The 24,988-nt window shown below is 40.5% G+C and overlaps 1 protein-coding gene across 4 annotated transcripts in view; it reads left to right on the top strand.

Annotated features, from left to right (window-relative positions):
- Positions 1 to 4,516: 4,516 nt before the first annotated feature.
- Positions 4,517 to 24,988, top strand: part of LOC6609250 (cilia- and flagella-associated protein 91) — a 34,824-nt gene continuing 14,352 nt past the window's right edge. Inside the window, exons 1-3 of one of the 4 annotated variants that reach the window (XR_004361372.1) lie at positions 4,517 to 5,302; positions 12,942 to 13,082; positions 13,639 to 13,696. Coding sequence is in view for 2 of the 4 variants with exons in the window: in XM_032715324.1 (XP_032571215.1) it covers positions 5,005 to 5,302; positions 12,942 to 13,060 (417 nt within the window). In the remaining 2 variants the exon portion in view is untranslated. Of the gene's footprint in view, positions 5,303 to 12,941; positions 13,083 to 13,638; positions 13,697 to 13,973; positions 14,158 to 24,988 lie in introns of those variants that run through there. The other 3 variants (XM_032715324.1, XM_002033904.2, XM_032715325.1) reach the window with 3 other exon arrangements.

Below are 24,988 nucleotides of genomic sequence, written 5' to 3' on the forward strand. Positions count from 1 at the left end.
TTTCTTTCTGTGGAAAAGTATAAACGAACGCAAGGGTTGGCTTTTCCACGATTAACCCATTCAAGATGGAGTTGGAATCTTTGTCAACTTTTGTAAAATTCCTACATCAATCAATTGACCAAAAATCATCCATCAGACAATCTGAGCGCTGGCTAACCGAAAACACAGGAAGTACGGTGCCAAAAAGTAGGCAATGACCAGCGCAAAAAAAATGGAGCTTAAATCGGAGCAAACAGGTCTTTAATAGGCGCCTCGATGTGGGAACTCCGGCTGGGAGTTGGGCGCAAAGTAGGTGCCTTTCGTGATGGCACGTAACGAGCTGGCAGACGGCGTCGTCTGTTGCAATTGGCAGCGGGCTGCTCCGGTTACTCCAAACCCCTCCCCCCCCATCATTCTGTACACACATAGCTATTGTCGTGTCGCATATGCATGCAGATACATTCACTTAATGCAATGAAAAGCAACCAAGAAGGAACGAATCGAAGGGGATTCCCGCCCACAGACAATGCAAATGCTGATATGCGTGTGAGATGGGAAGTGCAGTGGCGTGCACAAGAGGGGTTAGATAGCTCCATAAGTAAGCAAAAGGGTTGAGTGTAGAACTAAATCTAGCTTTACAGATCCAGCATGGTTTTATAGAGATACAAATTGTTAACACCATAAAAAAACCATTATAATTGGTCTGTACAAATGGCATATATCATATATAAACAAATATAAAGCACATTTGCTCCTTTAATATCAAAATTAATGCCTTATATACTTAAAGACAAACATCGAAAACCTTTACACATAATTAGCTCTGTAATTGTACTACCTATCTGTCTTTTAATGCATACTAATGAATTAATAAGGACATAATTAAATTGATATATTTCCAAATATGCTCAACCCCCTGTCAAACTCCTTTGCACGCCCATGTGTGTGTGTGCGTGTGTGTGTCTGCGGTCGGCGTAAGTCTGTGTGGGTGCTGTGTGTGTCATTCATGTAACCTTTCAATAAACATGGCCGTGTGGGTGAGCGAACGGGTGTGTGGGCGATGGGCGTTGGGCGTTGGAGTTGTGGGTGGGTGTTTTCGACTGGGTGAGTAGGCGTGGCAGGCGGTGCATGCATGCAGCGGGAGTCGTGTAATTGGACTGCTTCTACAAGTCCGGTTGAGTGTGCCGAGCGAACTCTTGAATGTGATTTTAAAGCCAACATCGAGCACTCCTGACATCCGAACTGTCATTTTTTGGTTTGCCGCTTGTCTGCCAGACAAACCGATTCGATGCGATCCGCCAGCCCCTCTTGGCCAACTATTGTCTGCTCATATTCCCGGTTAATATTGGCTTGGCACTTGGCCAAGAGCTGAGTTATCGGATATGAATGCTGCTAGCCATGCGATGGGTGTAGCTTCCTTAAAGCTGTTGTGAAATTGCCATGCAAAAGTTTCAGATAATTTGATGTATTTTTAAGCAATGAAATTGCCTTTATTTGAATAATGAGAACTTCTAAGAAAGTCGTGTGATCATTAATAAAACACAATTAATTGAATCCCACGCACGGATATGGATATTTCATTTCATCGCCTTTCCAACGTTGCGTATGATTAATTGTCATCGTCAAGGAAACAACAGGGATTTTGTGCGGATATATCATTTCTGGCCTAATTCAATTACCGTTAGCGACTTTCTATGTTGCCACAAATCAACCAGGAAGATGGAAAAAAATGGTGACAAAAGAAACGCTTTTCTCGCCGACATGACATCAGATATTCAGATATGGCAAAAAACGTGAGATAAAGGACACGGTCAAGGTGAAAAGTCGAATAAATAATGAGACAGGAATGCGAATAAATTGCTTTGCCAGAAAACTGTCAGCTTGGCAAATAATAACCAACAAAGGAGCGGAAATGGAGGAGTTAAGCCGCGCAAACGGCATACAGATAAATTACTCGACGAATTTCCGCTCTGCTCAAGTACTTATGAAAATCGGATTCTGTATTGCTCGCTGTCAGTTTTTCAAGTAGACCTGAAAATTGTTGCGCACCGCTAAACTTCAGACTTGCAAAAAGACTGGAAAAAGCATGCATGAAGAACTTTCCATTTGCCAGAAGTCCCGAGAGGAAACCCCAAAAAGAAAAAAAAAATATATATATATAATAAAAAGAAAAAATTAAATAAAATAGAACCGACGTAAGGAGGCGGCAAATGAGTTGGGAGGAGGCGGAGCAAAGAGCAAAGGCCATGTCAGAGTTTGCAGCCACGCGGCGTATACGTATTTTCCTTATTTTCATTCACAAAGGGGAGAAGCAGAGAAGAAGAAAAATCGAAAAGCCAAACGTTTTTATCTGAAAAACAAAGCTATTTATATCTTTTGGGCAACATAATGACCTAGGCATTTCCGCTGGCAAATGATGCGCAAAGTTTTGGGCCTAAGACGCTCGAGTCTCGGGACTCGCGTTGTCAGTCATTTTATCAGGACTTGAAAGGGTATATGTGTAGTCAAGTGCCAAGGGACTTTGGAATTCTCGCCCTTGGATTTTGGCCACCAGCTTTGGGGCTCTTCAGTTTGTCCCGGCATTTTTGGGGTGTGCAAATTCACGCTTTCAAGGATGTTTTTCCATCAGTTTCCGAGCGGGGCGACAAGTTCTCTGGCTCTTGTCCTGACCCATCCTGTTTTTGTTCGCCAGAGTGCAACGGCTGAGAAGGGGGCGAGATCCTCGCACTTAATTGCTAGCCTTTTTGGCATCCTACGTGCTCGAGAATGTGAACTTTAAAGGGGAGACTTAAATCCATGGTTTTGCAACAGCGATTTTCTTTTTCTTCTTTTTTTGTTTTCCTTTGGCTCGATTTTCCATCAATATAAATTTGTCTCTGTTCTTTTGGAAAGCTCTTATTAAATTTGTATCGAAATTCAGAAAGCCCTGGTGGAATTTATGTCCATTAAAACTCAATTAATTTGTACAGTTTCGATTTTTTTGTAGCTTGACTATAGCTTTTATCAAGGCTGCACCTTTTAATGGACATGTTAATTAAATAGCCTCGCTTTAATTAATAATTTTATTGTGTTTAAAACAGAGCTCTCTGTTATTGGTACATATTTACCAATGGCTTTCAGCCCGTTTCTGCCCCATTTCGGACTGTTTATTCTGCGCGTTTATGCCACGTTTGCAATGTGAAGCTAATTTGCATACGCTCAGACATTTGTAATATAATAACATATGTACATATGTGGGATTCATTTTGTGGGTAAGAGAGGGAAGTTTTGATTAAAATTGCCCCAGGGCCTGCATATTGCCCACTTTACGAGTATTCGTGGCTTGCACTTCAACTAGACTATGCGCACTTCAGCTTGATTGTTATGGTACTATCTCTAAGATAAAAGGTGGCATACACTTGCACAAAACTTTATTTCCATCGCAATTATACACTTTAATTTTAGAGTTTATAATTTATTCATAAATTCCACACTTTTACATTCGAAAGTTCTAGAGCTCTGCAAATTAAGTGAGAGATTTTGGGATACAATAACTGAGCAATACTGGGAACTACAAAGGAAATGATAACCAATTCATTTGTCTCACGCACACCATCGCAGAGTCTTCACTCACACATAAGCCAAAGAGCCAACTCCCCAATATTAATGCCAAGACAAAAAGGAAGCCAGATGACAGCTGAGCTGTTAGAGATGCAAAAGCTAGTTGCTTTTATGAATTGCTATATATACTCAAGGGAGCGGCCGGTGCTCATTGATATTTTTATGGGCCAGGTTTTCTGCTTGAATATATATTCTTTTTATTTGCATTCATTTTGGTTGGGCTTCTTCCATTCAGCTGTTTGCGCCTGGTTACACGCAATGTGTATGTGTGTAAGAGAGTCCTTTGGCCTGTGCTGGTGTGAGTGTGGCCATTCCTTTCTCTATGATGATGCCATGGCTGCCTTTGCCGCTCTTCGGATTCTGGTTGTGTTGCCACCACAACGGTTTCTGCGGCGCCTCTAAGCCACATTCCTCGCATGGCTGTGTGCGTGCGTATCTGTGAGTCGGATTCGGTCGTCGGTTTGTTTGCAGCCAGAGCTGGCTAACAACAACAGAGGCAGCTGCTGCTTTTGCCGCCTGGATAGAGGCACTCTCTTCTCGGGTCTCTTTTTTGGTCCCTTGTTAAACAGTAGTAAACATGAAGGAAAAATTATTTGAATTAAATCACATCAACTTAAATTTCATATACTAATTTTGTAATTATTGACAAAAAATCAGAGGAAAAAGTGAATATTGTTTAACCATTTATTTCTATTTTATTAAATTTCTTTGAAATTTTAAGACAATTAAATTCTACATATACATATACGTTTCGTATATTTTTGCCCACTGTGAGTCCTGCGAGAGAGCGATAGAGAGAGAATTCTCTCGCCTCCTATTCCTATCTCTCCTCGAGGTCCTGGCTCTCTGTTTCCTTGGGCTTTGTGTGTCGTTGACTGCCGGCTGGCGCGTCGCTGCTTGTTGAGCTCGAAACTCCAGCTCCTGCAGGATGTGGGGATATCGGGCATTCGGGGTCCGTGGCATCCGCAGTGAGGACGCGTCGCCGGCGCCGTTCAGTGTCAAAGTCAGTTGTGCCTGAGCTTGTGCCAGAGACAGTCAGTTGCGCTGCGAGTCTGCCATTCAGCTGGTTTCCGCTTCCGGTTCCGTGCGAGGTCTTTGGCTAGTGAATTGTGGTTGTGCACCTTTTTCTAACGACTTTTGTAAACACCAAAGTTTTTTGAACAAAAAGATAACCAAGGCACAACGTATTTTTGTAAAAATTTAATGCAAAAAAGGTTTCGGCTTGCGAAAGTCAAAGTGCAAATTGGCCCAGAAACAACAAGTATCGTTTATAAACTAGTTTCCAGTTCGAATGTGTGTGTGGGTGTGTAGTATAGTGTGTGTGTGCAATTGATTAAACAACACAAGGGTAACCTAGGCCAACTGGAAGCATAGAGACTCCACCAAAAGCCGCGGACTAAATTCTCAAAGCCTCGATCCAGTAAGATGGGCTGCAACACCAGCCAGGAGCTAAAGACGAAGGATGGCGCCGCCATGGATGCGGTCAGCAACGGCGAACCGGAGCCCAGTGCTCCTCCCTTGGAGGGCGAGTCATCCAAGTCATCCGCTAGCAATCATACGAATCACGCCAAATCCAGTTCAATTATCTCCAACGGCGAGGCGAAGGCGGCCAACGGGGGCGGCGCAGTTGGCGGTGGGAGTGGCAAGTCGGAAGCAACAAATGGCATTGATCGTCCCTGCGACAAGGCGGCAATCACGGAGTTCAATGACGACGAGGACGAAGGTAAGGCCCGTTCAATCTCCGATATCCAATACATTCATATTAACGACTGTTCAACATTCGGTGTGCGTGCGTGTGTGTGGCTGCACTTGAAGAAAATATTCATCATTCCTTACTTTCTGACTTAAGAAAAATCTATACAGCTAGACGAAAAAAACGGAATTGTAATAGTTTTTAAAGAAGCGAAGAATAGAAACTAGTTTTTTTTTAGTTTATAGGATTTTTTTTTCGGTGTCCTGTATGTGTGGGGATGAATGGAAATCCTGTGTCCAGGGGTTCGAGTATTATTTACTGTATCAACACGCTGGGCGCACGTCGTTATCGCATTTGCCTTTTTTCTCGCACTTTCCCATTTTCCCCCAGTTTTCCGGGCTCCCCGCGGCCCTCTGCTTAATGGTGTCGCAAATATGAATTGTTGAAGTGTATACACATATATATATATATATATATATATATATATATATAAGGGGATGTTTGCATTTGGTTGTATACACTGCACTCCATTACACGCCACTACATCCGCAAGCGCTTTTATGCGCCTGATGGCAAATTTGTGTAAGGCCCTTAACTTTGTTAAGTAGCCGCCTCGTTGTCCCACAGTCGCCTTGGGCATTCTTTTTTCCCAATGCGCATTAACGTAGGTTATGCTCCTGTTTATGGTATCTAATAAGCGTAGTCAGAAGTCACTTTTATGGACAACGATATGGGCCACAGGATAACACAAATTCCATAGCTTGCTTTTGGGGGCACAGTTTAGTTTACGACATATGATTCGCAGTAAAGCGATAATAACGTTTATTTTGCTTCAAGGCAAAAAACCTTTAACGGAATATACAAAATTGTTTACTTTTATATAATATTTGCTTACAATAAACAAATTTTTAATTAATACTATTTATAAATTTACACGTTAAGTTATGGCCTCTTTCTATTGTACGGAATAAAATTTTAGTTGGAAAAATAACTCGAATTATTTAAAACTTCTGCCATAATTCACTGTAAATTTTATATACTTGCCTCCTGAAAATACATACATATCCAATTATTTTCAATTTACTTAGTTATTCATTTAAATTTTCACCACAATAACTTTTTACTCAGCGCAAATTTGGATGCAAAGTTTGGGGCTAATAATATTTGCAAACCCCAAAAAAAGGAGAAACTTTGTGCGGTTTATTTGCTCCTTTTTGAAATAATGAAAATATGGAAAACCATCGAGGCGCACAGCGTTTCCAGAGACTGACTCATAAATTACCACAGCCAGCTTTCCCTTGTGGCAGGTGCAGCAGTAGTAATGGCAGTAACTGTTTGTTTTACCGCCGTTTTCCGCACGTTTTCCCGCTCCCCTCCCAATTTTCATTTCCTAGTTTCCCAGAGGGAGTGCTGATAAATTGTATAGCGACACTTTATCAATGGCTGGATGGCTGCACGGGAAAAGTTAGCCAGAAAATTTCGCTCCCCGTTAATGCCACAAATTATTGTTATTGCTTAGCAATTTTCCCGCTGCCAACAGCTTTTAATTTGCTGGTTTATGTGTGCTGTTCCCTTGGTTTCCCTCGTAACATTTGCCTTGAAATTGGCTCAGCTAATTGGGGCTTCTTGGAATCGCTGAAATATTCTGGATAATCCTTGAAAGTTTGTGGGTAGCAAGGAAATTAAGTCAGTTCTTGTATTCACCGAAAGACTATTCAATATTCAATTTCATTTGGGCTGTAGTGGTTCATAAATATTCGCCAGCTGCCTTATCTTTTTTACTTACCATAAAGTTCCTTACTATAAAGTTTAGGCCGCTCCTCGAACTTTTTTGATTTTCCTCTGCAGCAGCGTAAAAGAAAAGCGTAATAAAACATACAAATAAACTAACGAAAAGAAGTGAAAACCCAAATCAACCATAAAACTGCCGCTCGGTTACGCCATTTATGCCCAAAACATTTTGTAAAACAAACACGTAGGCTGTATTTCAAATTTATTCCGCTTGCGAGTAAAACAAAATTAAAAACGTAAATCCGTAAATGCTTAAGTACAAGCAGGGTACTTTTTCCGCGGTCTGTCAAATAATTAAGATATGACAATGACGAGGTCCATTTTGTTATATTTCACTTCCCTTTCCCGCTTGGACACGCCCAAAGCGAAATTACCTGCGAATGGGCCAGGAAGGACATAAATTGGCAATAAAGATGTCAACTCATGCAAAGTATAAGCCCAAACAAACAGACACGAGAGGAAAGGCGACGGCACATGCTAAGTCCTTGCTAAGCTCCTTTTCAGTTGCCTTCGCTTAATGTGAAACGCAAATAAGTGCCCTCCAGTGTTGGTTGATCCTGCTCAAGACAAGCAATTAAACTTCACACACACACACACTAACTGGCTATAAGGAGTTGTCCCTACTATAAGATGCTCTATAGGGGATATTTCAGGTTTTAGGTCTAATGTTGTTATGTGGCTATTTAGCAAAATGATCATGATTCATAGCACTATTTGGCTTAGTTAAGGCATTTGTTAAGATGATTGTTGTGATAACTGAATTACCTTGTTAAATATATTCCTTAATTTATTTTGTTTATTATTTAATTAACATTTTGTAAAATGTTAGACTTTGCTTACATGCAATGTAATGTAATAATAACATGTAGAATTTTCCTTTCCTGAGGTAATATTTAATATTCCCTCTATAAGAGTATTTAAATCAAATCTTTCACGCTCAAAAGCATACATTAGGAGCAGATTAAAATAAAAAGTGTGGGTCCTTAAAAGACAAAAGGCAAGGACATACGCTTAATACTTACGTTTATTGCGCACATTTGCATAATTTTAATTAATTTTTTGACAATTCCTGGAGCGTTCCACTTGTGGCTTTGCCAGAGCTTATTATTTAACTTGGTTTATTATGCAGCAACATATTTAACCAAAATGTCCTGCTAATGTTTAACTAATTGAGAGTACATATAGTGCTCTACTTGCCACCGTTCAGTCAATTTGATTTATTGGGCAAATAGTTTTCTGTGGAACACTACGTATTATGTTTACACTTGCCGCAAGATGGGTGCGGCAATATCCTGATTCATGGCCGAAAGGCGGGCATGTTGATGATGTGCGTGGCTGTTGTCGGTCTAATTAGCGCAATTCCTGTTCCTGGGTGTGTCCATTTGATAAGCTGCTGTGGAGAGGGGGAAAGGCAGGGCGTTGGCAGTGCCAAGGGTTAGGGACGAATTTACATCGGACAAAAAGATAGGGAAGAATACAAAATAAATAACAATATCAAACGAATCAAAATATTTTGGTAAGATCTTTATTAAATAATGTTATTGATTAAAATAAGCCGTTGTGTGTTATCTTTAAAAGTATTTACCATGCAATTACTACTGCTGAGTTTTTTTGTTAAATAAATATAAATACAAACTCGCCGATGCCATTAATGTTTATTTTGAGCACTTACTTTTATTGTTCGATCATCTTAAATAAAGAATAAAAAGAGCACCTTTTCCGCCGCCAATCGACGTTGACAGGCTTAAAAATTAATAACTATAAAATATTTTCACGCCAAGATTCCGAAAGTCGTTAAATTTTACCAGCCAAAAGCATTAAAATTCAAATTTAGCGAAACGTTCACAGTCCATTTGGTTTTCCTGGGCGCTTGGCAATTCAGCCGTACAAATAACACGTATCCGACGCGTTGGCCCAACGCATTAATTTCAATTTGGCGTCGGGGAGAGGATTGTTCGACACGGGTGTCCTGTTCCGACCTAAAAATACACTTTTGGCAATGGCCTTGCCCACAAATATGAATAATATGAAAGATGGGAGAGAGCGGCATATTTACACGAAAGAAATGCATAAAATTGGGCACTGGGGCGGCATTAAAGAGCCGGACAAATGCCAGAAATGCGTGCCCGAATGATATTTAATATCTGTGTCCGACTCCAGGATGGCCACCAACTGAAGAAAGTCGGCGCCACGCCGAGTAAAATTATGCATACCACAATGGGGCGCGGGCAAAAAGGGGGATAGGACCATTAGGGCACATTTATATGGATGGTGATGTGTGTGTGTGTGGCGGGTCTAATGTCTGCGTGTTTGCCCTGTTAAAATGCCTTTTAAACAGGCGCGCAAAGCATTTCCTAAGCTCTGCAATTTGCGTCGCCTCACCACCGGAAATGATAAATTGACATTTGTTGAGGCTTTCCACCCGCACACTGACTGGCATATCCGGTGTTCACCATCCACCATCCGCCATTTCTATTACCATTGCCATTCCCATCCAGCTTTTCGGTTCAGGTTGGGTCGTTATTATTGTCATTGTTCTGTTTTTATTGAAGCATTTCCGCACTGAATGTTGATGCTCCCTCTGGAATTGCCGTCACATTCCTTCGCCACATTACGTTCCGCGAAAGGATTTCGCTTATTTCTAAATTCCTTTGGGAATCATACCTTATGCGTTTCCTCTACTTTTCTTATTTGAGCTTACTGTTTTGTTTCCCCAGCGATTTCAATTTTAAGAAAATTACTAGATATTCCAAGAATTTGCTTACTCCGACTGTGCGGACTGGCTTATGAATTTCTCATGCAGCAATTGATATAACCACATTATTTATGATGCTTATCGGTGGAGCTTGACACATCCGCCTTCTTTTGTCCTGGCTTTTGTCACTTGACGCAAATGTATGCGCATATAATTTGTATTTGTGCTGATACACATTTCAGGGATATCAGTGCATTTGAATAATACAAATAGCAAAGGAGAGTCAGCCTGTTTGTTGTGAATAATTGGCAACGATTATTTGTTATCGTTTTGTCAATTGAACTGTGCTATATGGCCTGGAATAAAATGTTTAAAGCCATATTTATGGTGCTCTTGATTTGCTTCAGTGCCTCTATGACTCATAAATTTTGTTAACAGATATTATCCTGATAATGTCTTATTTATTCGAGTGATTTCCCAATTCCCAATTAGGGCAAGGCTTCCGAAAATAGGTTGGTATTCCTTATTTATACAGCTTTTCAAGACAACCCCTAAAAATATCCAAAATTAAGGCACGCAAAGCACAATGTTGAGTCCAACAAATTGGAAAATATTTCTGTGACTGCTCCACTTTTCGGGCAGTTGTGTGTGTCCCAATCAAGAGCATACATACACCACATAAAGGCTAATTGCACAAAGCCAATGCCAGACATTGCCTACTAGCCGCATTCTAACCGAAAACCGAACTAAAGTGGTAAAATGGCCCCGAGCAGCCAAACAGGCGACTAATGAAGTGCCATCCATTGTTATCCTCAAACACGATAATGGATATTACGTAGATACATATATATACTCATCTGTATAATAGCAAATTTAATTAAAAATTGTGTACTTGGTAGTTAACAAGCTGGCTTCGATGGCTGGCTGGTTGGGTTCAATGTTGAGTGGCCGGGCAACGTTACGTATACGTCATATTTGAACGATATTGGCAGCTTAGCTGTTGCTTCCGCTTACCAAACAACAACAGCGATAACAACAGGGCGCGGAAAATAAGTCAAAGCATTGGGCCACTTTCACGTTATTTCCCCGCCAAGTTTCCCTGACAAACAAAGCGGAAATTGATTGTATTACCAGGAACGGCAACGGGAACGGCCAGATACGTTTGGGGGCACCAAAGCATAAAGTAGCAATCGAGCATACAACCCCATGTTACATGTTTTCGACGCCAGCGACAATAAACGTGGCGCCGATATACCCTATCAGCTTAGGTTCCACGTAGGCTCCAGTGGGATGGGCTCCATAAGTTGGGCATACTTTTGCACGCTTGAATATTCACAAATTGATGAAAAATTCGATTGGCAACAAAGTTTGTAATCCCTTACTGAGCTTGATGAGCTGATAAAAGGAAGGCATATAATTCATGATTTGAGTTTGGCTTGAAGGCTAGGGGGATATTTATTTAAATGCAGATTATTATTTTTTAGAATGTCTATATATGAAAAGTACGATATAAGCGATTAAGCTTATTAAGCATATAAAGGAAAATAATCTACTTTATTAGTGGTTGAAAGTGGATAAAGCTTAGTAATATTCAATGAGTATCCCCAAGTCTATATATGTACATGCATATTCTGAACCCGAAATACCTCGCTCCGCTTCCAAAAGCCTTTGGCTTTGCATAGCGTACTCTATGCAATTAAGTTGATTATGTTTTTGTTGCTCAGCAAATTCGGCAATAATTGTGGCCCCCAAAAGGGGACTGAAGTTTTTTGCGCTCCTTTTTTTGGGGCTGATTAAAAGTTTAGGGAAACATGTTGGGGCAGGCAGCCGTCTGTGCGATGTCTAACTTGGAGTAGACTTTACTTAGTGCTGTCACTGCACAAGTGTGTGTGTGTTTCGAGCCTGTGTCTGTGTGTGCATGATTGGGTGTACTTGTGTTAGTGCCTTGTCATTGCCAGCCAGGCTCATAATGCTTTTATGCTTTTGGCCGCCGGCATGCACAGGGAAATGAAAACTGCTGGAGCCGAGCTAATTCCGTAATGAATTTCCCAAGTCTGGCCACAAGCAAAACTTGTGCCTATGTGCACGAGTATATAATTTATAAGCACATAATCGATATTGTTTCGAAATTTATTGGCTGCCACGTCGGGGTAATCGGTTTTGGTTTGCCGACAAACTTTTCGGTACTCGAGTTCTAAATAAATGGAAAAGTTTGAGTGACCGAAAAAGCAAGACCCATTTCAGGCCTAATCCAATTTGGTAAAAATTGAAAAGGGAAAGACTATATTAACTAGTTCCCATTCTTCACGACAGTTAAATATAATACAATTACAAAATATATTTGCACGCATTGAAAATTTTCAGCACAATGAGCGTGGCTATCAAGTTTGCATAGCCACTTCGCAGGTATTCAAACTTTTATTGCGTACTCAGGAACGCACTTATCCCAAGCTGAACTTTTGCAACTCCACTCGGCAATTCTTTTATGCCATAACTTCACAGCGAAATGCTTTTTCCCATAAGATACACCCCTACAAAGGCATTCGTAGACACAAAGTATCTTGACTTCAAGAGCTCTTATTTCATTTCGGTAGTTTTCTTACTCTTTTGTCCCAGGCGCAGTCGAAATAAAACGAAACTTTTCGATATAACCAGCGACTCGCAGTTTATGGCTATTTATATGATTAAAAAGTTGAGTGTGCAGGAAATTAGCAGAAAATTTACGATATTGCCGGGCGTTGATAAGTGGGTTGGAGCTTGGGCAAAAGGCAGTTGTGGAAAATTGTGACAAAGGGCAATTCTAATGCGAATGGACGTCAAGCTGGCGAGGGCTGGCTGATGCGTGCTTGGTTGAAATTGACTTGTATAAACAAATATCACGTATACGCAACGTTTTCATTTGATACATTTGTGATTGCGTGTGTCATGTCAATGTGAATGTGAATGTGCAACTGTTCTCGACTTTCACTTTGCTTCAATACACATTTAATTCACCCACTTCATTAGCTTATTCGCTGTCTCTCTCTTTCTGATTGCATAACTTTACATTAATAGACATAAACAAAAATATTTTTCCATATTATTGATGGCAATTTTAATGGTTTTTCTTCTGTATTTATTCTTAAACACACACAAATCTTAATAAATGATTCGAAAAACTTGTAATAACCGAAACCGATGAAGAACCGGAGGTGGAGATACTGATACCACATCACCATCATCACCATGGCAGCAAAAAATTCCATCGAAATCCCTTGAAAAATTTGGATCTCGATTTTAAATTCGATGTCAATTCGTTTTAGCCAACAGCAAAAAACTCGACTGGTGTGTGATTATCCAAAGATATCTTGCCTTTGTTGTTAATTCAGTGACAGCAAACGGAGCTCTAGCCAATAATTCTTTTAGCTAGAAATTATTCTAAGTGTGTCGCTGTTGTTGTTGTTAATGTTTATGCAATTGTTGGTGTTCCTAGTTGATACTAATAAAGAACGTTAAACTCTTCATCAAAGTAGCCATGAAATAATAAGACTTTTCTTAAATGCACGCACTTAAACCGTTTTCTTAGAATGTCGAACTCTACTAACATTGTATTTAGTCCGTTATTGGCATGTTTTCACTCTAAAGAATTTCTAACAAATCCTTTTTTCAATTTTCTAAAAAAATATTTTAAGCTGGCAACATTTTTTCTAAACGAAAAGCTTTTATAAAAGCTTTTGCTCCTTTCCATAACTTACCATAACTAACAAAGCTTGGAAAAGTTTATATGTCTATCTATAAAGTCCCTTTATTAGTGAGTTAATCGTTACTTGTGATTTCTTTGAGTGTGTTTCGTTTTACTGTTGACCTCGACTGATTTCAATTTAATTTATTGTACTTTCAGGTAACTATTGGCATTTAATACTTTACCAAAAACAGCAACACATTCACAACACAAACAGGTATTTAACATTTTAAAATTTAATTTAGTTTGGCCTTGGTAAAATAGGGGGAAATTGTTGGGAAAGCTCCTGAAAGCTGGCGAAGCTTTGTGAACTTCACTCAATGGGCCTCGATTAATTTCCCACTCAGACCTACTTTCGGCTCGTTTCCCGGAACGTTTCAGTCCAGACCAGTTAACAGTGGCCCAAAGGCAACATCGGCAGCCGATGTCGGCCACCCGAACGGTTAACAGGGCCACAAGAATCACGTTTTTAACCAAACCCACTGGCCAAACGAGGCCAGTTTCACAAATCAAGCGGAGCGTTCGGTTCGATAGGTTGCCCCAAAGAGAGAAAGTCCAAGCGGAAGTCCTTTGAGCCCAGCAAAAGGGAAAGTGCGCGCGAATTTAAATATTAATAGAATAAAGCAAACTATCGGTTTGTACGTGTTTTGTGCTGAGCCTTTCTGCAGAAGAGCCAAGGTAACTTCAAAGCAACTTTCACATACATTTTTGAATTCAAAATCAAATAAAGCATTTGAAATGCAGCATTTGTGTGTTTTTAGCTTTACGACTTTCAGGTGTCCTGAACGTAGGCATAAAAATCTGAAGCATTCCGATAGTAAAATAAATATTCCTCGGCATCCAGTTGGGTAACACATCTCAGCTGCGGATTCCTGGTGACGCACACCAGTCCTCCGTGCCCATGAATAAATAAAACTTTTGTGTGTTGCGTCCCCTGCCCCTTCGAAGCCTCCTCGGGCTGGCTGAGTCCTTTGGCTCCTTCGCTGGTCCCCTATTTTTAACATAAAAATAACATATAATCTGCCTGGGCTTTGCAATTTTTCCCTCTTGCGCTGTGTGTAGTTTGTTTTGAAGTGTCATCATCGGAGGTCGGATGAGTGGGGACTGAGGCCGAGTAACGACTTAGTTGGATATTGATTTGGTATTTTTATCTTTATCACAGCCATTTGCATCTAATCAGCTTAGAATTGACGCCCAAACTTGGCATATTTGATTTTATTATTATGTACACCATGGTAATTATAGGTCTTCTCGATGTCCTGAGTGAAATACTTATTCAGATTTCCTGTTGTGCACATTCTGTGACCCAATTCAATTTGTCATTTCTTTTTTGTGTGGTCTTAATGATTGAGTGTTGATGCTCTAGGGTGGATGTTCTTTTTGGACTTTTCAGTCCTTTTTTATCAGCTGAGCCGCGCTCTTTTAGCCAAGCGCCCAATTTAATTAAGTGGCCTTAAAAAAGGCGCCAGAAGGGATCAGGATGGGGATTAAAATAGCATCACAGGAAGTCCTCAGATCCTTTAAAGTATCTTTTGAAGGATGGCCAAAAAATCATTGATCCGAGATGTAAAATTAGTGCCAAAGAGGTAAAATACCTTTATAATATAGACGAGTGGTACTTTTTTTTAAAAATATGAAAATTGTATTTTAATTGTATTTAAATAATTAATTTTCAAATTACTTCAAACTTCTATTAAATGATGAAAATCTGTACGATTTCTCAATAGAAGTATAGATTTTAATGTTTGTTTAATGGTAATGAACTATTAAAATATAGGAGACAGGTATTGAAGAACACTTTAAAATATTCTTTTACTTCCCGAAACAATTCCAATTAAATATTTTGCGACAAAATTGAAATTCCGAAATGGCAACTTCCTTTTAGCGGAAACTAAGACAAAGTTATCCCAAATACTTGCGCCCGACCACCGTTTTCGGGATCATCTGCTCCCGTGCATCAGCTGGCCAAACTTTGATGGAATTTCATTAATGCCTCACTTTGCTCTCACACCCCAGCGAGAATTTGCCACAATGTGCCACAAAGCAAAAATTAAATATTCCACCTAAGCCCCGTGGCAGCCAGGACACAAAACTGTTCGGTGTGTTAAAGTTCGTCACACCCGCAGCTGAATGGTATATGGTGTTTGGTGTATGTTATATGGTGTATGGTGTATGGTATCTGGGCTCTATATCCCGACGGAGTGCAAACAAACATGCCACATGCAATATGAGCCGCCGTGCAAGGCAAAACAAAGCGGAACTCAGGACTCTGCGGATGACACATGACCTACAACGTTTTGTTATTTCGACTCGGCACTTTTCACTTTTTATTGTTCGGTTGGTGAAATATTTTTATGACTTGCTTTACGTGAGCTTGGGGTCCTTGTCAAGGATATGGGGCTAATGTCGTGCTGCCTTCTTGGCCAATCAATCATTGGCAAGACCCGCTAAGCGCATAATATGAAGAGAATAAACAAAACGAGAGGAGTTATGCAAATGCAGGCACGACAGAGTTTTTGCAACCGAAATGAAATTAAGCAAATGTGATGGATGACAGCGCAGGAAACGGAAATAGCGTGTAAAAAATGTGTTCGTTCATTGGAACTGTAACAAATGGTTATTAAAAGTTATTCGCATGAGTTATACATTTTTGCGGAACATTTAAATAATTGAGTACATTTTCGCAACAACGCAAAAATGATATACTTTAAAACCAGATAATCATTTTATGGTTCTAAACAAACACCAACTCTGCTTTCAAGTTAATTGACAGGAATTCTTTTTTATTGTGAAAATTAATGACTTTTCTCAAGCTTCAGTGGAACCGCCATAACTTATCTTCAATGTCTGAATCTGCTGAAGTGTGTACTTAAAGGAATCGTATCTCACCACATGACTGCTCAATATTTTCTCAATGACAATACCGAAAATATATTTCCACAAAATCCCCTGTCACAGTTTTGTTGGCCCTGGAGCCCTACACAACTTTAATTTGTAATAATCCGCAGGCCTTGAGGCAGAACACAAAGCCAGGCTGAATCCGAAGCATTTTAAACCATTTCGCATACAGGACATCCCCTCATGGACACACACTGACACACACACAAGCTTACATATTTGCACTGTATACAGAGTTATCAATTTCACAAAAGAAATCATTCAGTCGCATAACAACAAAACAGAGAGGAAAATGGGCGACATGAGTGTCCTGGCAGCATTTCATATTGTCTGCTGTACTCTCCACCCGCCCTTCTGTTTATACAGATGTCAAGTGACGTATCACCGCCCCCTTTTGCATACGGATACAGATACAAATACTGCCATAAGTATACTGCTCCACCCATTTACTCCTAACAAATTGGATACGTGTTTGCTCGTCTGTTGACACTGACTTTGACTTTTGCGCTGCGCATTCAGTTTGCCATAATTCAATTTCATATGTATTCTGACAACGCCAGAGGGCATTTTGTGGCGCACCTTTGTCGTTTTACCACTGGTTTACTCTGTGGCCACACACTCTTATTTTCAAATCAATGGCCTGCAAACACACGCAACTCTGTCACGTCAAATTATAATGCTAAACTAGTCCCAACACTCGAGCCACCTTGTTCATTCCCACATTATGACTGAGCCACATAATTAATGCCATTGACAAACAGTTAAAGTCCTGGCCAACTGGGCCGCTCACAGCCCTCCAGTGTTTGCTCGTCAATCAGCGCGTTAAATTGTCGCACTACCAGCTGAGCTGGTATAAGTTGCTCATACGCCCTGTGTTCAGCCAAAGTTTTCGGGCCATTGCGCTACAAGAAGCCGGGCTGGCTGCTTGTGTTGACTTTGCATCTTTGATGGTTAGTTGGGCATTCCTGCCGAGCCCCAGGTCCTTGCATTGCATAAATTTGGCTTCCACTTCGGTTTAAGCACAAGTTTCTGGGTAGTTCACCCGGTTAGCTGATGACGTGTTTAATAAGAGTTATGCCACAGATCTGTAATATGGCTAATCGTCAAAGTTTTCTGTTATCAAATCAAAAGTTTATAAGGAAGGGAAGTCTAAGAATAGAAGGATTTGTTTGAAATGAAAGGTAAACTGGAAACATTGCTGTCATGCTTAGAGAAAATTTTACATTCCTCCTTCAGGTTGTACAATATTCTTTGAATTTGGTATGCTATATATACGCATATATAGGCTTGAGTTTATTTTCATTTGTCCACTGCCCACACAGTGACCTCGTAAGCTCATATCTATTTCAATCCGTATCGTCCAATGTACCGAAGATCCGTCACTCTGGCTGCCAGTTGAAATGGTGGCGCTATTAATAAACCCACGAAGGCCTCCAGTTGGCCAGGACATTTGGCCTGCAATTTAGTAGAGCACTTTTCACGGCACGCATCGCCAGCTGGAGCAGCAGAGTTGGCCATTTGTCTAACGCTGCGACACCGTATTCAATTAAATATTGAAAGACGTGGCTAATAAATTACCCAAACGCAAACGCCAAGCCGGACACAATAGTCGAAGAAGGGCCAGTGGAAGTCCAGATCCGATTCGGTGTAGGTGAATTATTCAGGGCATGCTCATAAATATAGCCCACATTAGGGCCAAATCGTTATAGATCTACAAATTGCCTAAATATTTAATAGCAGTGGGTCCGTCCGATTGCGGCACGGCCACTTTTAATGCATGGCAGTCATCGGGATTGAGTAGCTGAAAAGATTTATACGCCCCGTTGACAAGGCACACGCACGTGTTTCGTTTCTGATTGGAAAGGGGTTTGCAGTGGAGGCCATAAAGGAAATAACTTTTTTTTTGTGTTTGGCCACATCATAATTCATTTGTTTCGGCCCCCAACAATGAGGCCCGAAAATGTAATTTCCTAAATCAGGACCGCCGACCCCATTGTCTGGCAAATTCAAATCGTGTTCCCCACCGCCGAGTCCTGATTCGCAGTCAATAAAATCAAATTTATTTCAGTTAAGGATTTTCGGTCATTAAATGGAATTTGTATGCCGTGAATTTTCGTGTTCTGAGCCTCACCGTGCTCCATTAATTCACTACGGCCAGGAAATTGAAAGCATTGAAGGCATCTCAATGCTTGAGTTGTATCTCTTTGGGCATCGGTGATTTTGTGCAGGTTTTAAAATGTTTAACTTGACAGGCGAATCAACCTTTATCTACTCGCTTAAGTCGACACATGGTAAGTCGGTGCCATCAATAATTCCAAGGCTATTCTGGACGGCTTTAAACCCGTTTCGTGGAAGTAGTTGATAAATCTTTTCCTTGGCCAGATAATCCCACCGACCGCCCTTCATACACCCACAGCACTTTCATATTTTTGCCAAGACATCCTGTCGATACTTTTGACTTCTTGCCTCAGCAACATTGACTGGCGGCGACAAACAGCTATACTATATAGATTGGATGGGCTAAAGTTCAAAGTATGCAAAGTCAGTGGAAAAGCAGCAAAGTCGCCACAGTAACCAACTGGTAGCAACCTCGTTATGGGCAACCAAGAAGCCATACCCATCCTGGTTTCCCGGACAAACTGAGATCCGATGACTCCACAGAAGCTGTCCTCGGGGCATTGCATTGGCTGGTATTTAATACAGTTAGTTGGAGACCCAGGAGTAGTCCGTAAATGGCTCGGCACACGCTCCTCCTGTTCGATCCACGTCCGTCAGACATCCAGTCGAGCATGCATTTCCTTCCTCTTCTGCGCTGCAGCGCAGAATTTCCATTCCAATGCACTTTGATTGAAAGTCTTACGTGCTGTGTGGGTCCTTTCGTTGGTTTTGGTGTGGGTAAGGGCATTGGTATCGCTGCTAGTACTATATCGGCAATGGTGTTGGTATTGGTATTGGTATTGTTGTGTGCCTCCTGAAGGACCTCCACGCCCCAAGTGCCACTCGACTGTGTCGTATTTTTTGCAATTTTAATGTGCAATGACGTAGATGCCAGAGCTGATAAGGTCGAAACGCCCCATTTTCGATAAGGCGGCAACTCAAATAAAATTTACAGACACAAGAGGAAAGCAAATGTAAAGAGATGAGTCGACCAAGCAAATACCTCACAGTTAATGAGCTATTAAAGAGTCTTAAGATTATTTATTCACTATTTTATTTAAAACCACGAATTAAATTAATTAAATGATTAATTACCCAAAAATAACTACAAATAATATTATTCAATACAACTCTGCATATAAGGCAGAAATAGTTTCTAACAATGCATCAAGGTATCTTTGCAACCCACAAAATACAAGTAATTGCATTGAGATAGCGCCAAAAAAAGGAGGTAGCACGTTTAGCCATTAGCGGTACAATAAGCAGCGATTGGGGCACTCCAGGTTCCGTCGGTGGAATGCAATGGTGGCAAATGCCCTCCAATCGTCGAGTGTATTAAGTGTGTCATTCTGCGATGCGAAGGCCGTGCCTTTGTCCCCCGGAGAAACCCTTTGTTGCACGTGCGGCGCTGACAATGCAACTGTCCACAAAACCCCTTCAGATGGCACAATGCGAGACAAAACGCTTTTCGCTTTCCATCGCTTTTGGCCTTTGTTAATCGGTTTTCCCGAGAGCTTTTGGCCCGCTTGCCCGTCATCGAATACGAGTTCGAGTATCTAATTAAAACGAGCGCTCTACTTGGACGCTATCAAATGTATCTCGCTCGCTTTTAAGAAGACTTCAAGGCTGTTTGGGACTTGGGCTTGGTTTGGGTTGTGGGAATTTCGAGAAATTGCTTTCTCTTTAATTGGATTGGGGTCGCGGCTCGTGTTTGTCCAGGACGAAGGACCTGGGGCCGTGGCGCCGTGGGGCCAAGGTCCTGCAAATACGAGAACTTACCACCTTCGCTCCGATTTCTTCTCACATTTATTTGCTTTACGGCATGTTTGTGCTCATAACTGTAAATCCGTTTTTATTATCCGCTTTTAAATTGCGAGATAGCTGCCGGGCAAAATGCTGCCGAGTCCTTTTTGCGCATACTTTTCGATGTTGTTACTTCCCTTGCCGTCTGCAAATTGTTGGCGGCTACAAATTTAAGGCTCACTATTTGCCTTTTCTGCATACTTGTTTAAGCTTGAAAATTCAGCCAACCAGAGGAGATGGAAATCGCTCCATCAAGCCCACTCCACATCATAGCTATTCGGAGTATTCCTTTTGTTGTTCCACTTTGCCATGTTTGACTTTTGCAACACGAACTATTGGGGCGCAGCCAAAATAGCCAACATTGCTTGTAAATATGAAATATGTGTTCCTGGAGGAAAATCATACTGAATAGCTAACCAGGAAACTTGATTCACTACTCTGATTGAAGCGAGGTCTTAATGCTTTCAATTGGATGAAATTTTAATAGAATTTTGTTATGTTATATGTTTATTTTTCGTACCTAACATTATACGTTCCTATTATATTTCACAATTTCTAGGATATGTTTTATACGATACTCCGTTAAGTGATATCTCTAATGAGATGATATATGATATTGCGAGGCTCATTCTGTGATTTTAAGAACTCTTCAATTTCACGCTCTATAAAGCGGAATCCAATCGCTCATTAAAATTAATCCGTCAGCCCAATCATCGTAGCCTCCAGGTCGTTTTGAGCCCTTATTCGTGCAAATCGTCTTCTTGTTTTAAGCTGTTCGCATTTACAATTAAACCACAGCCGAAGGCTGTGTATTCTTATTACAAGCCAGAATCGCCTGTGGGACATCAAAAATAAAAATATTGTTGTTGGGTAAACAGTCGACTTTGCAAAGCTACCTACCTGGCAAAAACTGGCGGGGAATCTGGGAACGAAAGCCAGAGAGATGCCTGGCTCAACTGCTCGGAGCTTTAATTGATTTTAATATTTAATTGCGACCACATTGAAATGCAAATATGCTAAGAGACTTTCGGCATAAAATCAATTTGGCAAACTGCATAATGGAGGGAAGGAGCGAACTGCCGGGTAAATATCAAATAAGCTGATTGACGTCTTCATGCATCGCTGGAGAATCTAACTAATTTTGAGCATTGCATAACAGCCTTAAAAAGGATAATTGCTGCCATCGCAGCCATTAAAATGAATCTAGTGACAGCACAGACGTGTTTTGCCCACTTGATTTTCCTCGAATTTCATTCTCTCGCCCTGCAAAACAACTCGACTGTCACTTTGCAAACATTTCTGAGTGACAAACAATTTGATAAGCTCCTTTTCCGCTGAGCTGCCTTGCCTCTGTTGACTTTTCCCCACAAGCAAATACATATAAATACGAATACCAGTTCCAGTTGCCTCGAAATTGCCACTCAAAAGCTGAAAAATTTAAGGCTTGCCATTTTAGGGCTCATATTTGCTGGACTCTTGAAAAATCGCATTCTTGTTTGTAAATCCACTACAGAAAGTCACTGGGACTGGGGCTTTGTTGAAATCTGCTGGCTGTTGTTTGTAACAAGCTTTGTGTAAAATTAGTTCCACCAGATTATAACATTTTTCTGGCATTACACTGGGGGAATTTCTAATGATCACGTTTCTGGGATATCTTTAGAAATTCACTCGAAGTTTCGAGAAAAAAGAAATGTTAATATCCAAACCCTCCTTTTACATAATATTCTAAGAAAAAGTCAGGACTTTTCTCTCAGTGTAGTTGTATTGTTGCCCGGTTATAGCTTTCTCTAGATCATCGTTATGGCTTGCCACTTTATGTCCGCCCAGCGAGTTGTTACTTGGCGTTGTCTATTGATAAACTTGTTGTTCTTTCATTTCCTCGACTCCAACTGGCTCAGAAACACCACAAATTGGCACTCGAGACCAGGCGTCTCCGTTTCATTTTCACTCAGTGTTTACATTTGCATGCTTGCATTGGTCTTCCCACACAGCAACTACACTACACCTACATATATCGGGGGTTTATATACACACATCCAAGGGATTGGGAGACCTTCATTTTTATTATGACTCTTTTGGGGCAGCCACCAGTTAATTTGATTCTTCAGTCCACCCGCCTGTCTAATTGAGTGGTAGAGTATTCTTTAGGTTTGGCGGGGTAAATGGACAAGATATGTTTGGGCCACTTGGATAACGCCTCCTTGGGGTCTGGTTCTCAAAAAGAGAGACACACATGACAAGATACTTAATTTGGCTCAGCTTGTTTTATGTCATTTATTTTGCGACACTGACAGTGGAATTTGCTCAATTTAGATGGGAAGGCAGCTGGATGGCATTGAGAATTATGAGTATATCCATGTTCACATAGAAAAAACAGTTTCGGCCCTCGTCATGACCCAATAAATGCAATGGGCTCAATTTTGTTAATTAAAATTGTGCAAGGGTACAGAATCTATAGAGTTCTATATTGACCCTAATGCATGTTTAGTTTATGGAATTTTTATGCAGATAACTATTCTAATAGTTCAGTTCACCATGACACAAACTTTTTCCGACACTTTTCAGCAGACAGATGAAAACGAATATTTGACTTCAGTGCTTAACGTTTCGCAATTTATTTTGCTCATTTACTGACAATTCTGTTAATTTTAACTGACATTTAAATGCGCACATATACAAAATAAACTTTTGCATAAGCATAACAATAACCATTTCGCTTGAGAACAAACAATAGGTGACAGGCATAAACAAACGGGCAAAAGTTTGAGGATAAATTACCACAATAAATGTAACAAAACCAAAAAAACAACAGCAATAATGTGAACCACTTTGCACAACAACAACAGCAATAACAAACAAACAATGGCAGTCAATACTTCACGCGTTTGAGCCAAACAAAAAAAAAGGAAACGAAAAGAAAAGCGAGGAAAAGCCATCAGCGAAATAATAATGAAAATGAAAACGTGACCAAGGCAGGCAGGAAAAGTAAAAGATTTCTACGTAAGCATGACATTTGTTAAGTTTTTAATGGTCGCCTTTACGGCGCACAATATATAAGGTGAAAATTAATTTTTCGCATGTCAGCTGGTAATTAAGTTTCCACTTTCTGCAAAACAGGAAACATCGCTTGCAACTCAGGAAAATCGAAGCTAAACTAAAAATCAATTGTTTGCAAGCCTTATAACCGCTAGTCATGAAATAATATCAATAATTCTAAACGGAATAGTATCATTGTATGTTTATAGTACGTTTTAAAGACTGTTAATCCGATATTGAACAACTGAACTTAACTGGATTAGTTTAAATTTTCCCTTTCAAACTACAACAAACATTTCCTTACAAAGAGGGGAATGCTTGAGATTTTTTTAGCTGAAAAAAACCCATTTGCATAGTATATGTATAGATATGAAATTAAAATTGTATCTAATCGGGATAAGATTACATTTGAAATCCCGTCCATATCCGCTTTGAACAAATGCCCAAGCATTTTTAAATCCTACTTCCATACTCTGTTCGTTCAACTCATGATTAAAACTCAACTCAGTGACCCCGCATCAAAGGCCTCGAAATGATTGGACCTCTGACCAGGAGAACCGCGCAGCAAATTACCATTTGGCATGCTAGACAAGGCAGTTACCGTTAGCTCAACATGAACTTTGGCCTTAAAAGTAGCCAAAGGACCACAGGACGATCCCTGTGCAGTTGCACTTGGGTAGCACCGTGTGGCAGCCAGGAGCTTGTTGCTCCTCTTCACTGTCGTTCGCGTCATCGACGTAATAAGTTTCAATTTCAATTGTGCTGCACAAAAGGGGGCGATTCGAGGACCGGATGACTGGAGATAGAAAGGGGATCCATTCGTTTGGCCCATGCAAGTGGATTCTTTATTAATAAATGTAACTTTTGAAGGTCCCTGGAGTTCTGGCGTTGGCCACATAGTTTTGCCCAAAAACTCTTTCTGTATCTGAAACTGGGGGGGGTAAAAAAAGGGGCAAATGGAACTGGTGGCGGAACGGAATTTTTTTTGCCATAGTTTTCCGGCAACTTTTTGTGCTGCGTTGGCGCGCTTCGGCTGTTTTAATTTTGTTGGCAAAAGTTGCTGGCGAATTTTGAGTAGCATTTTAATAATAAATATTGCACACGATGGCAACTTTTCGCAGAGTCAAGTAAAGAGGGAAGCACGCGTGGAGTATTCAGAGTGTTTTCGCAAATACACCGGAAATATGGTAATGGAGGGTTGAGCGAAAAAGTAACATAAAATGTAAACACAGCTCAACACATCCGGCAAACTTGCAGACCAGAACTTTAGACTTAGTCCGCCTGCTAGGAAATAGTTACTTCTTAAATGAAAAGCTGTTATTTTAAATTGTTGCCCAATTAAATATAAAATATTTCCACCACCTTGTTCAGATCAAATTCATCAAGTGCTGACAAACTTAAAGGAAAAGTTTAGACATTCGTAAATTGAATTGGAAACTTTTCTTCAACCATGGCAGCTAATTGTATTTCCAATTAGTGGTTTTCCACAGCGATGCAGATTTTCCGACTGTGAAAATATTTTATCAAACTTAACAGTACGACCAGCAAGTAGTAAAATAAAATATATCCCGGCACGAAAGCAAATTGTCTTGAAAGTAGAACGTGACTGGATTAA

Source organism: Drosophila sechellia, chromosome 2R (assembly GCF_004382195.2).
Source record: "Drosophila sechellia strain sech25 chromosome 2R, ASM438219v1, whole genome shotgun sequence".
In the NCBI taxonomy this organism is placed as follows: Eukaryota; Metazoa; Arthropoda; class Insecta; order Diptera; family Drosophilidae; genus Drosophila; species Drosophila sechellia.